The sequence below is a fragment of the Tursiops truncatus genome, chromosome 12 (genome assembly GCF_011762595.2).
Source record: "Tursiops truncatus isolate mTurTru1 chromosome 12, mTurTru1.mat.Y, whole genome shotgun sequence".
NCBI lineage: Eukaryota > Metazoa > Chordata > Mammalia > Artiodactyla > Delphinidae > Tursiops > Tursiops truncatus.
The window spans coordinates 7,127,338-7,141,918 of NC_047045.1; the positions used below are offsets into that span (position 1 = coordinate 7,127,338).

The 14,581-nt window shown below is 39.5% G+C and overlaps 1 protein-coding gene across 4 annotated transcripts in view; it reads right to left on the reverse strand.

Annotated features, from left to right (window-relative positions):
* Window positions 1-14,581, reverse strand: part of LMBRD1 (LMBR1 domain containing 1) — a 116,478-nt gene that overhangs the window by 63,655 nt on the left and 38,242 nt on the right. For all 4 annotated transcript variants that reach the window (XM_019929261.3, XM_019929259.3, XM_019929260.3 and 1 more), the window contains exons 4-6: window positions 13,683-13,780; window positions 11,571-11,638; window positions 1,593-1,681 (exon numbers count right to left, since the gene is read on the reverse strand). In XM_019929261.3, coding sequence (XP_019784820.1) covers window positions 1,593-1,681; window positions 11,571-11,638; window positions 13,683-13,780 — 255 coding nt within the window. The remainder of the gene's footprint in view (window positions 1-1,592; window positions 1,682-11,570; window positions 11,639-13,682; window positions 13,781-14,581) is intronic.

Here is a 14,581-nt window from a genome sequence, read left to right on the forward strand (position 1 = left end):
CATCCTATTAAAACTCACGTCTCAGTTTTAAAATATAACACTTAGAGCATATTATTAACAAGTTCAGAAAGTTGAGACAAATTTTTTTGTCAGAGACAAATTTTTAAGCCTTAATTTTTTTAAATGTAATACATTTTATTAAATCAAAGACCATTGGTGCTGTTACTTTCTTGATCTTACTAGAAGTATCAACAGAAAGTATTCATACAACTAGGAGAGGTCTGGCACTTGGCTGATAGCCATTTTAAGGTACCTCCACTTATAAAATACATCACAAAATCAGAGATATGAAAATGTATAAAAATATGCATCTTAGAATTGATAAAGTGGAGCGTTCTGCTAAGATATCTGGCTAATCTAAAAGTTGATATTACTAAAAGTGATAAGCAAAATGTACTATAAAATATGGTGTTTAAGATGTGAGGTTTTTTAAATGTTAAGACTAAGGAGATTACAGCAAGTACAGTAATGCTACCTATTATAATCATTGATTCAAGTTATGCTAACACTCAAAGACTAGCAAAACTTATAGGATAATGTTTAGGGCAGAAGAGTAGCTACTAAAGAGACCTGAAGGAGTTAACTGCAGGAAAAGAAGCAATTTATTTCTCAGCAACAGGCTCAGGTACATAAATTCTGACATGCAGTATCAGTATATGCCAGACCCGCTATCCGTATTCTTGCTGGTATCAGCAAGATATTAATGGACCACAATTTACAAGATGAAATCTTAAGTGGAAAGCAAGAAAATTAAGAAGTTGTACAGCAAAGACTCCAAGACCTAATTTAACCATCATTTAATATTGTATCTGGGTAAAGAGAAAGTGCTGATCAAAGAACGTAGAGTACCTAATAAAAAGAATAAATACAAAAGCAATACGAATTTTCAGCATAATGTTTATAAAATAAGTTTTCTAGCTTTCTTTGAAAATAGTTCAAAGGCACATGAAATTCTCAGTAATAAAATACACACTCTTATTTGATATCAGTTTCTAACACCAACTATATTTTTCAATGATTAAGCAACTTTCTTAAGCTAACTTCCTAAACCTGCTTTTTTGTTCCTCTCTAAAAACCAAGGTCATGTTGATTAAGAGAAGGAAAACTCAGATCTTTTGGTGAGGTAAATTTATAATAAACTATTATTTCATCCACATAAAACCTCTGTAATTTATATTCCACAAAAAGATTACTTAATCACGATCAAATAGCAATATAGGGTTCTCTCAGTTAAAAATTAAAAATAAACACCAGTATATCTAGCACATTTCTTTAACATATTATTCTATATTATCCTAAGTGAATTAAAGACCACATAGAAATTATAAGACCTTTACCGCTAAAATACTTTGAAGATTATATTGTATTTTCAACATGGTAATTTTATGAAGAAGTCAAGAGACTTCTGGCTAGATGGCTAGAAGTCTCAGCAACACAAAGTTCCTAATTTGTCTAACATCCTTTTAACCACAGGTTAAAAGAATCATGAAGTTAAATTTTTAACAGTGTAAAAATAGACTACTTATGAAAAAAGTTTCAAGAGTCATGAAATATGAATTATTATGGATTTTATTTTTTAAAAGAATACTTACGACTACTTCCAAGTTCTTCAAACAGGAACTTCACCTTTTCCCACTCTGTAGAATTTTTGTTATCGGGAAGATTCAATGGAACAAAAGCACTATGAAGGAGAAAATAACTCTTTAATGGTCTTAAGGACAAAAGGTCAAATAAAATGACCTGAAACTCAATTTTTAGTAAGTTTTTAAACCAAGATCAACTTTCCCCCCAAAAGAATTAGCAAATCAAATCTGCACCAAGTACAGAGAGGTGTTGAGAAGTTGCTTATCTATGTGTTTACCATATCACAAATTTGTTTTAATGGCTTGATTACTGTATTCAGCATAGTTTCCTTTGTAATCCTGCTTATTTTATCTTTTGCATTTAAAACTATTTTGAGAAGGAGCCATAGGCTCAAGATGGTCAAAAAGGTCCACAGCACAAAACAGGTTAAGAATTCCTTTGTTAAATCAGGAGAACAGAATGTAAATATTAAGTTATGATTTCAGTATATTTATATGCATAAAAAAGAACAGAAAGGAAATACACCAGAATTAGCAGTAAATATCTCATTGTAGAATCAGGGGTGCTTTTTACTTTCTTCTTAGTATTTTTCTGTATCCTTCAAGATTCTACCTAATATACATAATGAAAGTAAGTAATTTCTATTTATTTTTCAATCGACAACTGAGAGAAAGAGAGAGACAGACAGACAGACAGGTGCTTTATTATCTAGCTCAGAAGCAAGAAGACAAGAGACTAAAGCAGAGGGCTCAGTATCCCTTAGATTGTATATATGGAGAATCAAACAGGAATGTAAGAAGTAACTCTAATACTACCTCCTTTCCAACCTAATTTTAATTGTAAGCAAAGCAGTAACATCTATCCTTTTTTGTGATGAAGAAATACTGCATGAGTTCACCAATATATTTAAGTACCTGTCCTGATAATGTAAGCAAGTAAAACAAAGTATTCTAATTTTTAAAAATTTCAAAAACCTTTACTCCTTGGTACTACCGATACTTTTTATTCTTATAAAAAGATGGATCATCAGACATGTCATGAGGTTATTTAAATTTCTAACTATTTGCACTGACATCAGTTTACTACACTCTTCTCAATCTTGGAGATTTACTTCTCACTACTTTTAGAAAGAAAAGTGATTACTCACAGGGATAGAGCAATAAATGTAAAGGGCTCATTATTTGCTGCCCTGGTTATAAAATCAAAAACAATTAAATAAAAGCAGAGGGTGGAATCAAAAAACAAACTCTTGCATATTATACTTCTATTAACTTATATATTAACTTATATATCAGCATTTAAACAAAAATATAAATCAAGCAAGAAAAAACTACCTATGTAATATCCCTCTGTTTTATTTGAACAGTTTTTTCCAGAGACATATATATATATATTTTTGTTTTTTTGAAAAGTATATTTTGAACTTGTTAGTTGGAATAACCACTTCTGTGAATATGGGGAAAAACTTCTATGTTGTATAAAATATCACCTAAAGTCTATTGAAATAGAAATACATGTCACAAATACCTAAAAATAGCATTCCTACTTAGAACATTCAGTATCTATGTCAGTTTTAGGTAATCACACGTTCTGTCCAGTGGTAGAAGAAAAGCAATTAGCTCTCTCCATCTTGACACTTTCATGTTCTAGTGGCTGAGCAGGGCTCCTGAGCAGTTCAAATATTTAATGAAGAATAACACCAGAGGAAACTTGACATGACCAAAAAATTAAAAATAATAATAATAATAATAATAAAATGTTAAATGGCCCAAACGACGGTCAGAACGACTTCAGGAAAATACTTACTCTGAAGCAATCCAGCAGAGCACTGACATCTCAGCACTACTATTTTAGGTACAACTACAGGGAGGAGCAAAAGCACAAACCCAGAGCAGGCTCCTCAGCCACCTGGCCACCAGTGCTGTGTAATCCAAGAAACAGACATAAAGTACCTTCTCATAAGCTAAGAGTAACATCCAGCAGCAGAATTCAAATGAGTCACAACTAAATATGTCTATATGTCCTGGGCAATAATACTCAAAACATTTAACAACCAGTATGGCAAAGGCACTAACCAATCAACCAACACTGGCCTTGGTCCTGAAGACCCTGCTAAACCGGGCTTTACCCTTTGACTGGGCTGAGGGTGAGGTAAGAGACTCAGGAAGGCGGAGCATTTCAACCTTTTAACAACCAGAAGGGCCCAAGCAGTGTTCACGGCCAAATACCAGCCCCGCAGACAAAGACCTGCCGGGAGCACCTCCTAACAGACGCAGAGGCCGCTTCAGCCAGACGGACCACAGCCAGAGTCATTTTGAAGGGGAGGCAGCAGTTGTAAGATGCTCAGGCCTTTACCAAATGGTGACGGTCCTCAAGTAACCGAGAGTGTAATGTGATCTGTGTGGTAGAAAGGTACAGATACTTTCTTCATCTCAGTCCCTCTCAAAAAACTGGATACAGAGAACCTCAGCTTTCAAAGACACACAATGCTAGACCAAGATAAGAACCAGAATCTTGTGAGATTATAAATTTCCCTTAGGCTCTTAACAATAGTAAAACTGCTTAGAAAAAATATTTTACATCCCATCTGACTGAGTGAATTAGCTTAACACAGATTATCTCTTCAGGAAGAGACAAAGGAAAGGCTAATGAATTTCAGTGGATATGGAACTGAAATGATGAATTCAGCAGAACTGAAAGTAAGATTTTCACCTCCTACACTCAAATGCCAAGTCCTATTTACCTTCCAAATAGCCTGTTTCTTCCCCTCTGCTCTCCGTGACTACTCTGGTTCAGGCCCTCACCTCTCATCTGAACTATGACAGTGGTCACTAAGTGGCCTTCCCAGCTACCATTTATATTTCACTCCCTGACCAACTCCCAAATGCCCCTTTTGACGCGTCCTTCAGTGTTAGAACCAATTCACACGTATTTGCTTTCCCGCGTTCACACACCAACACATACACATCTGCCCTGCCTTTCAGTTGCTCAGCAGGATAAAACGCAACGTCTTAAACACTGTAAGACCCAGAGTCCACCTATGTGGCTAAGGTCACGGTCTGTCACTTGCCACCGCAAACACCTGAAATGTCACATCTTAACATTTTTTTTTTTTGTACCGAGGGAGGGAGGATTTAAATTTACATTGTACTTTTCATATCATTCTTTAACTATTCCATGCTAACTTCAGTCTCTCAGTTACCATATGTTACAGACTCAACTGTGTCCCCTTCCCCCAAAACTGCTATGTTGAAGTGCTAACCCCCAATGGGAACGGTACTTGGATACAGGGCCTTTCGTAAGGTAATTAAGGTTAAATAAAGCCCTAAGGGTGAGGCTCTGATCCGATAGGATTGGTGTCCTTGTAAAAAGAGGAAGAGACATCAGGGCTCTCTCTCCCTGCTGCCAGCAGAGAGGAAAGGCCGTGTGAGGACACGGTGAGAAGGTGGCCATCCACAAGCCAAGGAGAGAGCTCCCACCAGAAACCAAACTCACTGACACCTTGATTGTAGACTTCTAGCCTCCAGAACTCTAAGAAAACTAGAGTCCACTGTTTAAGCTAGCCAGCCTGTGGTATTTTGTTAAGGTAGCACAAGTAGACTAATACCGATTTTGGTACCATGAAGCGGGTTGCTACTTTGTAACAAATACCTAAAAAATGTGCATGTGACTTCGGTACTCAGCGATAGGGAGAGGCCTAAAGAGTTCTGAGGTTCCGTGCCAGAAAAAGCCTAAGCTGCCTTGAAGGGGCTCTTGATAAAAAGGTGAATGTTAAAGGCAATTCTGCTGAGGACTCAGAAGGAAAAGAGGAGTGCTACAGAGAACACGTCTAGCATCTTGGAGAAGACGTACATCACCACGAATGCAATGCTGGTAGAAATATGGACACTAACGGTCATTCTGGGGAGCTCTCAGCTGGAAATGAGGAACATGTTCATGGAAACTGAAAGAAAGGAGATCCTTATTAGAAAGCGACTGAGAGCTTGGTTGAATCGTTTTGTAGTGTTTTGTGGAAGGCAGAACCTGTAAGAGATAAAATGGGATATTTAGCTGAGGAGAATTCTAAGCAAAGTGCTGGAAGAAGCTGATTGGTTTCTCCTTACCATTTATAGTGAAGAGAGAGAGCACAGAGGTAGGTTAAGCAAAAAGAAAGCAGCCTATCCATATTGCAAAAAATGAGAAAGGATGTTCTAAGAGTGCGGCTGAACAACCACTTGACAAGGAGATTAGTACAGGTGGAAACCACGGATTTAATCAGCTATCTCAGCAGAAGACAGGAAGAGAGACAGGGTGACACTAGCAGAGACATGGCCAACTTAAACTAAGGGAACAGAGATGAGACAAAATAAAGGAAGGCTATGAGACTCTGGGGATTCTACAGGACAGGGTGATAGTTATTTAGCTGAGAACATGCTTTATCTTTCAAGAAAACCCAAGAACGACCCCAAAGGCAATTCAGTTATCACCAGGGCTGCCACTTCTACTGCCCCAAGGGGGCAAGGCTGTTTCCTCCTCAACTTCAGAGGACAGGGTACCCCCCGCCCTCCACTCAGCTTTAGCTGCCAGGGAGCTGCTGCAGAGTCAAGAGGGCAGGACCCACACCCAGAATCAAGGGGGCGGGCGGGGCCACTGCCTAGGGCCATGGCAGTGACCTGCCCCTCAGGGGCCTGCAGGGCAGAGCACCCATCCAAGATGCTTAGTCTTGAGCCTTAAGGTCGGAGGGAATTTGCCTTGCTAGGTTTTGAACCTGCTTGGCTCCCATCGCTTTTTCTTTCCGATTTCTCCCTTTTAGAATGGAAATGCCTATCCTATGCCTGTCCCACCTTGTATCTTGGAAGCACATAACTTGTCCAGTTGCACAGGGTCACTGCTGGGGAAGAATTCTGACTCAGGAGGAATCAGTCTCACCCATACCGGATCTAGATGATGTTTAGATGAGACTTAGGACTCCGACTGGATGCTGGGTTAAGACTTTGGGGGCTTGTTGGGATGAAGTAAATGCATTTTTTCTGTGAGAAGAACATGAATTCTGGGGGGCCAGAGAACAGAGTGTAGACTGAACTTGCCCTCACAAAATTAATGCTGAAGCCCGAACCCCCAACGGGATGGTATTTGGATACAGGGCCTTCAGGGAGGTAATTAAAGTTAAATGAGGTCATAACGGTGGGACCCTAGCCCAACGGGATTGGTGACCCTACAAGAAGAAGAGGAGACCCTGGAGATACTCTCTCCACCGTGAAGCACAGAGGAAAGACCAGGTGAGGACACAGTGAGAATGACACCGTCCCTGAGCCAGGAGGGGAGTCCTCACCAGAAAGCAAACTTGCCCACACCCTAATCAGGACTTCAAGCCTCTACAACTGTGAGAAGATAAACACCTGCTGTTCACAGCAGTGTGAGCAGACTAATACAGGTGACCCTTGAACAATACGGGGGTTAGTGGCACCAACCCTCCACGCAGTCATAGCTCTGAGCATGGACTTATACTCGGCCCCCCAGACATGGTCCCACCACGTCCACAGTTCCTCAGCACCCACACACTCCACCAATCATGTCGTACTGTAGTGTTCACTGCTGAAAAACACCCATGTATAAGTGGGCCTGCACAGTTCAAACCCATGCTGTTCAGGGGTGAAGCATACATTACACCTGCTGTGCATCTTTATTCTAGTGCGCTGACCAACTTCCACGCCATCAAATTTTGATTCCAAGATTACTTCCTCTTATGTCTTACCTGATTCTGCAAGGCAGAACCTGCTACTCCCCATCAACACCTGGCGTCTATCTCTTATTAGAGCCCTTAAATATTGTAACTCAGGTTATCTATTTGCATCTCTCCCCATGTGAACCTTGGGGACAAACATCACGACCCTCCAACCTTATTCCCAAGACTACCCAACCCACAGGAGTTCCAAGTGTTAGCTGCATGAATTAGTTAAACCTAGACCACGTTTTTGCCATAAAATTATGTTTTATCAGAAAAAAATACATCACTTAACAAAAACTAGAAGTGTGTCACCTTCAAGAAAGTTTCAGGAAATGCAGTCAATCAGTTAACCTAACTGCATCTCATTCAAATACTCACACATGGTAACCAAACACTACTTGTCTTTTAGTCGCAAACTTCTGGCTTGTGAAATAGAGGAGTCCACACACTCTCCCCTACGTCAGTGTCCTGGGCAGATGCCTTCACCTCAAATACGGAGAAGAAAATAAAGGCGATCAGAGAAGAAGTCCTTCATTTGCCCGCCAAACCTCTGCACCTGCCTGGAACTCTTTCCATTCTTATCACTCTCAGAACCACAGAGAAAACGTCCTTCCCCCCTGACCGGAGCCTCCCACTGCCTGAGCGCTTTGGACGCCCTTCCTGCTCTCGTTATCCCCTGACAGCCAACGCCATCAACTCCACCAAAACAGGGTCCCGGTACTAAGAAAGGCAGGAGGCGACACAGGGAGCACCGCACAGCAGTCATTTAGCTTACTGCCACGGGACAAAGCTCATTTTCTTCATTGGATGTTGCTACTGGAAAAGAGCAGAGACTAAAACTTGAGTTTCCTAATGCCTGACCCAGCGGCTGACTCCGAATCTCCTCCTGAACATGCCTAAGACTCAGCCACGAACCAAGCTGAGCCTCTCATGTTCCCTCTCCCAACCGGCTCCTCCTGCAGATTTGCCTGTGATGATAACGTCACCCTTCCTGTGTAGTCAAGGATTCGGCCTTGCCCCAAAACGAGGTCTGACTTTTACCCATGATTCTGGGATGTCATCCGTGTCATACGTGATGGGAGTGTCTGTGTTTAGGACAGGGGATGGCCACACTCAACCTTAGGTGGTGGCCAGAAAGACCAACATGTGGTTTAGGGTGGGCTTTGGGTCAGTGGCATCAGTGGGGGCTGATATAACCAGGCGGGCGATCAGTCACTCAGACACACCTGCGTGAGAGGGTCTCAATAAAAACGCCAAGCACCAAGGCTCACGTGAGCCTCCCTGGCTGTCAATACAAGCATTCCTCCAGCTTTTTGAAAGTCCACTTTATACCACTTCACTTTTACTGAAGACCTACATTAGCACCTATTTTCACTAACCAAAAGAAATCCGAAGGATCGTCACTTTTATGAAAAAGGCCAAAAGCAAAGACAACGTCAGTGCTGGTTCTGGAGTGAGCTGCTCCAGACGCGGTGTGCAGTGCGCCCAGAGCAGAGAGCGCGGCCCCGCCAAGCTCCTTCCCGGGGACCACATTCAGCATCTCAGCATCGGCCACCACAGCTCTGACCTTGTCTGTGGGCATCTGTGCTTTACCCGATTTATCTTGTGTGTCCGTGAGCCAGATGTGTCCTAAGGTAATTGCTTCTTCCCTTTACGCCTTCTCAGCTCAGGAAAGGTTTCAAAGGAACCATCTACTTTTGGATGGCAGGGGAAACCTGTACTCCACGCACGTCGTCATACATGGAAGCCAGAAGGGGAATGTGTCCTGAGGACAACACACGCTTCACATCTGGAATCTTCCCAGACGCTGTCCTATGCATGTCTTAAAAGGTTGATTTTAGTCTGTATTCTTTACCTGTAATAGATGGTAACCATGAATATAACTGCTTTTGGTGAGTTCTGTGAGTCCCTCCAGAGAATTATCAAAGCTGAGGGTGGTTTTAGGAACTCCCCAAAGCTTGCGGGTGGTTTCAAAAGTAAGAGAAGTGCCTCTCGGACTCTGCAGCTGGGCTAACTCCAGGTGCATCCTCCATCCCCTTCTCTCTCGTACCCCCGCCCCGTACCTGACCTACCAGAAGATCCTGCCGGCTCTCTCTCCAGAAGACAGGCAGGATCCAATCACTGCTGCTGCCATCCTGTCTTGCCTGGGTTACTGAGCAGACCTCATGTCTCCTGCCTTACCCCCCGCAAAGTCAACCCTCAAAACACCACCGGGAGATCTCTGCAAAATGTCGATCATGTCACTCCACGACCAGAGCCCCAGAACAGCTTCCCACTCCTCGAGAATCAAGGCCAGAGTCCCGGCAACGGCCCCTGATGCCCCGCTCAGCTCGGCAGCTCTGGCCCCTCTACCCGCACCTTCAGCTACTCCCGCCTCCGCCCCTCCACTCCATCCGCCCTGCTTTCCTCACTTTGTCTCGAACGTGCCAGACGCTCCCCTGCCTCGGGGCTTTCCAGCTGCTTTTGCTCTGACTGCAACGCTCTTCCCTCCACATGTGTTCACGGCTCCTGCACCTCCTTCAAGCGTCTTCTCGCCCCACCTTCTCAGCAGCGCCTTCCCCGAAAATGTCACGCCCCCAACACAGGCTATTTCCTTCGTCCGCTCCCCTAACCCCTACTGAGCGCACGGCCCGTGAGAAGAAGGAACTGTCTTTTCTATTAATCGCTGTTTCCCCAGCGCCTTGTACAGTATCTGGGACACAGTAAGTATTTGGAAAATAAGTGAATATTTTATTGTTCAAAATATCTGGTCAAACCGTCACTTCTCGTTATTAGTGGATTCGCAAGGAGCTGTTTGCTTCACTTTTAATATACTGCTTCTAAATAAATAAATATCATGTAGACAATCAGTTAAAGCTTATTAAAATCATACAAAATGTAAACTCTCTAGGACTGAAGATGATTTTCCATGCAAAGAACCAACAAATTTCAGAAGAATCTTCAGGTACCCTTTTGTCTGGGAGATATTCTGGCTGTTGTAAAGATCTGTGGTTTTACTGGCGGTTCCCAGTCATGTTCCAAGTCAGGAGCTGGCCAATTACTGACGACCCATGTTTGTAAAGTTTTACTGGCACTCAGTCACGTCCTTTGGTTTATGTATTGCCTGTGATTAGAGCTACAGGAAGAGAGTTGAGCAGTGCCACATGGACCCCTAACCTGAAATATTTACTATCTACCCTTTAAGAAAAGTTTGCTGATCTCTATTTAGATTTACAGATAAGGGAACTGAACACTGACAAAGCAAATTCACCTAACTATATCTGGCTTAATTTAAAAAGCCAAAAAAGACTTTTAAAAATATATTTAAGAGCTAAAATAAATAGCAAAACCACTAAAATGTGTCCTTTCAGCAAGTACGCTTTTTCATGACATATCAAGGCAAGAAAGGGACCTAAAAATATACTTTGACTATAGAACATGTGCATTCTAAGAACTCCTGGAACTACAAAAAGTTACTGACCAATTTTATTCCCACCACAAATTGTATTTGACAATTTTTTTTTACTTATTGAAAATTCTGAGACCAAATTACAAGCAGAAACTTTAAAAAACTTAGTAGCACCTCATATATTTCCTAACATAAAAAACAAAATTATCAAGATCTATTTTAACAAAGATAAATGTCTTCCATTAACAGGGACAAATGTTTTCCAAAAAGAAAACTTTAAATGTATAAAAAATGTGCAAAATTTTATTGCCATTACTTTATAAAAACTTAAGGAAGAAGAATTAAGAACGAACTCATTGACAAAGTTTAATTCAAAGATTTAAAGACTGATGCATCAAACCTGAAAAGATATCCAGACAAGGATTTTTCATCAAAGTGTTGTTTATAAAAATGGAAAAACTGCTAACATCATAAGAATCAAAGTAGTCATCACTAGAAAATCAAATAAATTGTTGTATCCTAAGAAGGAAATGCAATACAGACAACATTGATGGATATACATTCACTATACTGAAGAGATGTCAACCAGTGGATTACCAAGAATCCCATAAAATATAATCACATTTCTGTAAAATTACAACATGGAAGGTTATGTGGGAGAAGGGGCTTTCCGCACATATCTGAGCACATAAAAAATGTCTAGACAGAACACTGTAGAAAAAAGGGTTAATTATGGTTACTGTTTGTTGGTGATATAAAAGGTAGTTTGTTCTTTTTTTTTAGATTCTCTTAATCTTCTGTCCTAGACTTTTATGAATGAGTCCTTATTATTATTATTATTGTTAAAATAATGCTATTTCCATTTTCAGGAAAACAAAAATCAAGACTTACCCAACTAAAAGAAGTAGTGCACAAATCACAGCAAATCCAAAAGTATACTTGAATGCCGTTTTAATTTGCTAGATGTCAAGGGAGAAAAAATATTCCGTTTAGTAAGACTTTTAAAATATAAAATATTCTCGGCTATAGCGTAACAGCACTTTCATATCCTATGCACATTTATATTCAACTGTGTAAAGCTCCCCTTGTTGAAAAAGAAATCTTAAAATTTAAAGAAAAACAATGTATGTATCACATCTTAAGTATCTATCAAACTACACTAGATTTTTTAAATCTTTTCAATGGTTAGACCTTGTGAAAAGCAGAACACCTAAAGCATAATTAACTCTCCAGTGGGAGAATTAATAGTAATTAATTTACTTTAGTAAAATTACCACAATATTTAATAAAATATTTCTCAAAACAGGGAGCATTCAGAATCCACAATGCCCCTACCCCAATTCACCAAAATGGGTTAAGTAATAATTACAATACATATTTAATTTACATATGTTTGTATGTATAGATCATATATAAAACAAACATATACTTATGTATACTTATTATATAAGATCCCACATGCCACAAGGCATGGCCAAAAAATAATAAATAAATAAATAAAATAAATGTCACGAGAGGGATGATGGTATCATTAAAAAAAAAGGAAATTAACTTTATGCTTAAATGATGAATTCTTATTCACAAATACCTAAAGTAAAGGTAAGGAGGGTCAACCAAAAGGGATGGGGAAGATGTGCTTTAGAAGAAGTGAAGAGAAGAGAAGAGAAAGCATTTATCTCATTCAGTTTTCAACAGTAAACTGGTGACCAGCCACTTTACCTTACATACCTTGGGTTTTCAAATGTAGAGTTACATAGTATCTGCAAACAATAATTCGACTTTCTTTATAAATATCTCAGCATAGTATTTTTTTTCTCTAACAAATTGCACTGATTACCACTCTGGGAATCATTTAAAATACTGTTGAAGTACTTTGCTCATGATCTTAATGCAAATGCTTTAAGGTTTTAATAAACAGGGCTATGCATAATGCTGGCTTTTGAGTGAATATATTTGTGTATTTAAATACAAAAAAAAAAACAACAAGGTATAAAACAAACTCCTATAACTCAATAAAAAGACAAAAGAAATTGATTCCTTTTCTGCTGCTTTTTTCCCCTGAAATCAGAAATAAAGTGTTCGATTTTCGCAAATACGCTTCAACATACAATTTCTTTGAGGACTTATTAAATTACTATTTACTAACAGATGTGCCGATTCTAAACCACCACTGCAACCTAGAGATAGGCCCAACTCAGCTATACTGCATTAATGTACTTTTAAGATGCTCCTGAATTCTATCTGCTAATGTTTTAGTGAAGATTTTTCTACCAAGACTTAAGTGACCTTGATCTGCAGTTTTGGGCGTGCACGTGTGCTCTACTAATCAGGTTCCTGTATCGGTGTTACCATGGACTGGTAAGACCAGTCTGCAAATGTTCCTCCTTTATGCCCTAGAACTGGGGTCAGCACACTACATCCTATGGGTCACACGCAGCCCCCTCCTACTTCACATCACACTCGCTGAGTCCTGTCTCTGGCTACTTTCACACTATGATCACAGAGCTGAGTGGCTGAGATAAGAGTCTGTACGGCCTACAAAGCCTAAGATATTTACAACCTGACCTTTTACAGAAACAAGCCTGCTGACCCCTGCTCTAGAACTGCTCTAAAACGACAGTCACAAGTCCCATGTGGTTCCTGAGCGCCTGGAATATGGCTGGCTGGAACTGGCATGTGCTGTAAGTGTAAAATGCACTCTAGATTTCAAAGACAGTGTGACAAAATGTAATGTCTCATTACTAACAAGTTTTTGACTATTTGCAATAATAATGCTTGCAACATAGTACATTAAATACAATGTGTCATGAGAAATAATTTCAACTGCTCTTTCTACTTATTTTCATGTGGCTACCAGAAAATTTAAAATTTCACACGTGGATTACATTATATTTCTATTAGACAACACTGCTCTAAAATAAATTCAAAGTCACATCACTCTCTGAAAAAGAAGGAAATAATCTTTCCCCCCTAAACTGAGATCTCTAAATTAAAGCTACTCACAGTGCATTTACCAGTATCATCATCATCCTTTTCTTCATAGTAGAAGTAGACAAAAGGGATCCAGAAGAACACACAGAATAATATAACAGAATATAAGGCTGTGGAAAGAAAGAAGCTGAGTTAAAATAAAACACGTGAACTTAATAACTGTTTCATACATGTACACACACACACACACACACACACACACACACACACACACTCCCCCCATCTGATCCCTAGAACCGTAACTCTATACGTATATGTAATATCCAAAATCAGCCTTTTCTGACCCCCATTCCAAGAAATCAACACCACTATTAACATAACAAATCATAATTCAAGTTAACTATGGGGCAATTTTTAGCAATAATCATGATGGTAATTGTGCCGATAAATTGTGGCAGCTAACATCTCAGGTCTCACTATGTACTCACCAGTGCTAAGAACTTTCTGTGAACCATCTCATTTAAATAAACTTTAACTTTTGTCTTCCTTCCACCTTAATACTGAGTACAGCTGACACATTTGCCAGTCACTCAAGTTAAAGAAACAACTATAATTGATGCTAAATTTTTGACACAAATAATTTCCCTAATCTAAGTTTAAAATATGCAGTGTTATGAAACTGATCTTATAAGAAATCAAGATAGAGAAAAAGTAAGAACAGTAAAACCAGATTCAAAGTTAACTAATATGAATTTCTATTTATCTGCTTTAAAATAACGTTAGATTTGAGATACTTTCAACCAGTAGTCAATCAAAATATTTCTTTTAATTCAATACAGAACTTAAAATTTGAACAGCAAACGATACAGTATTTAAAATAAAAACAACATAAACAACTTTTTGAGACTTAACAAACCTACCTAAGAAACCTGGCCTTCAAACCTTCTGTGTATTTACATTTATTTGCATAT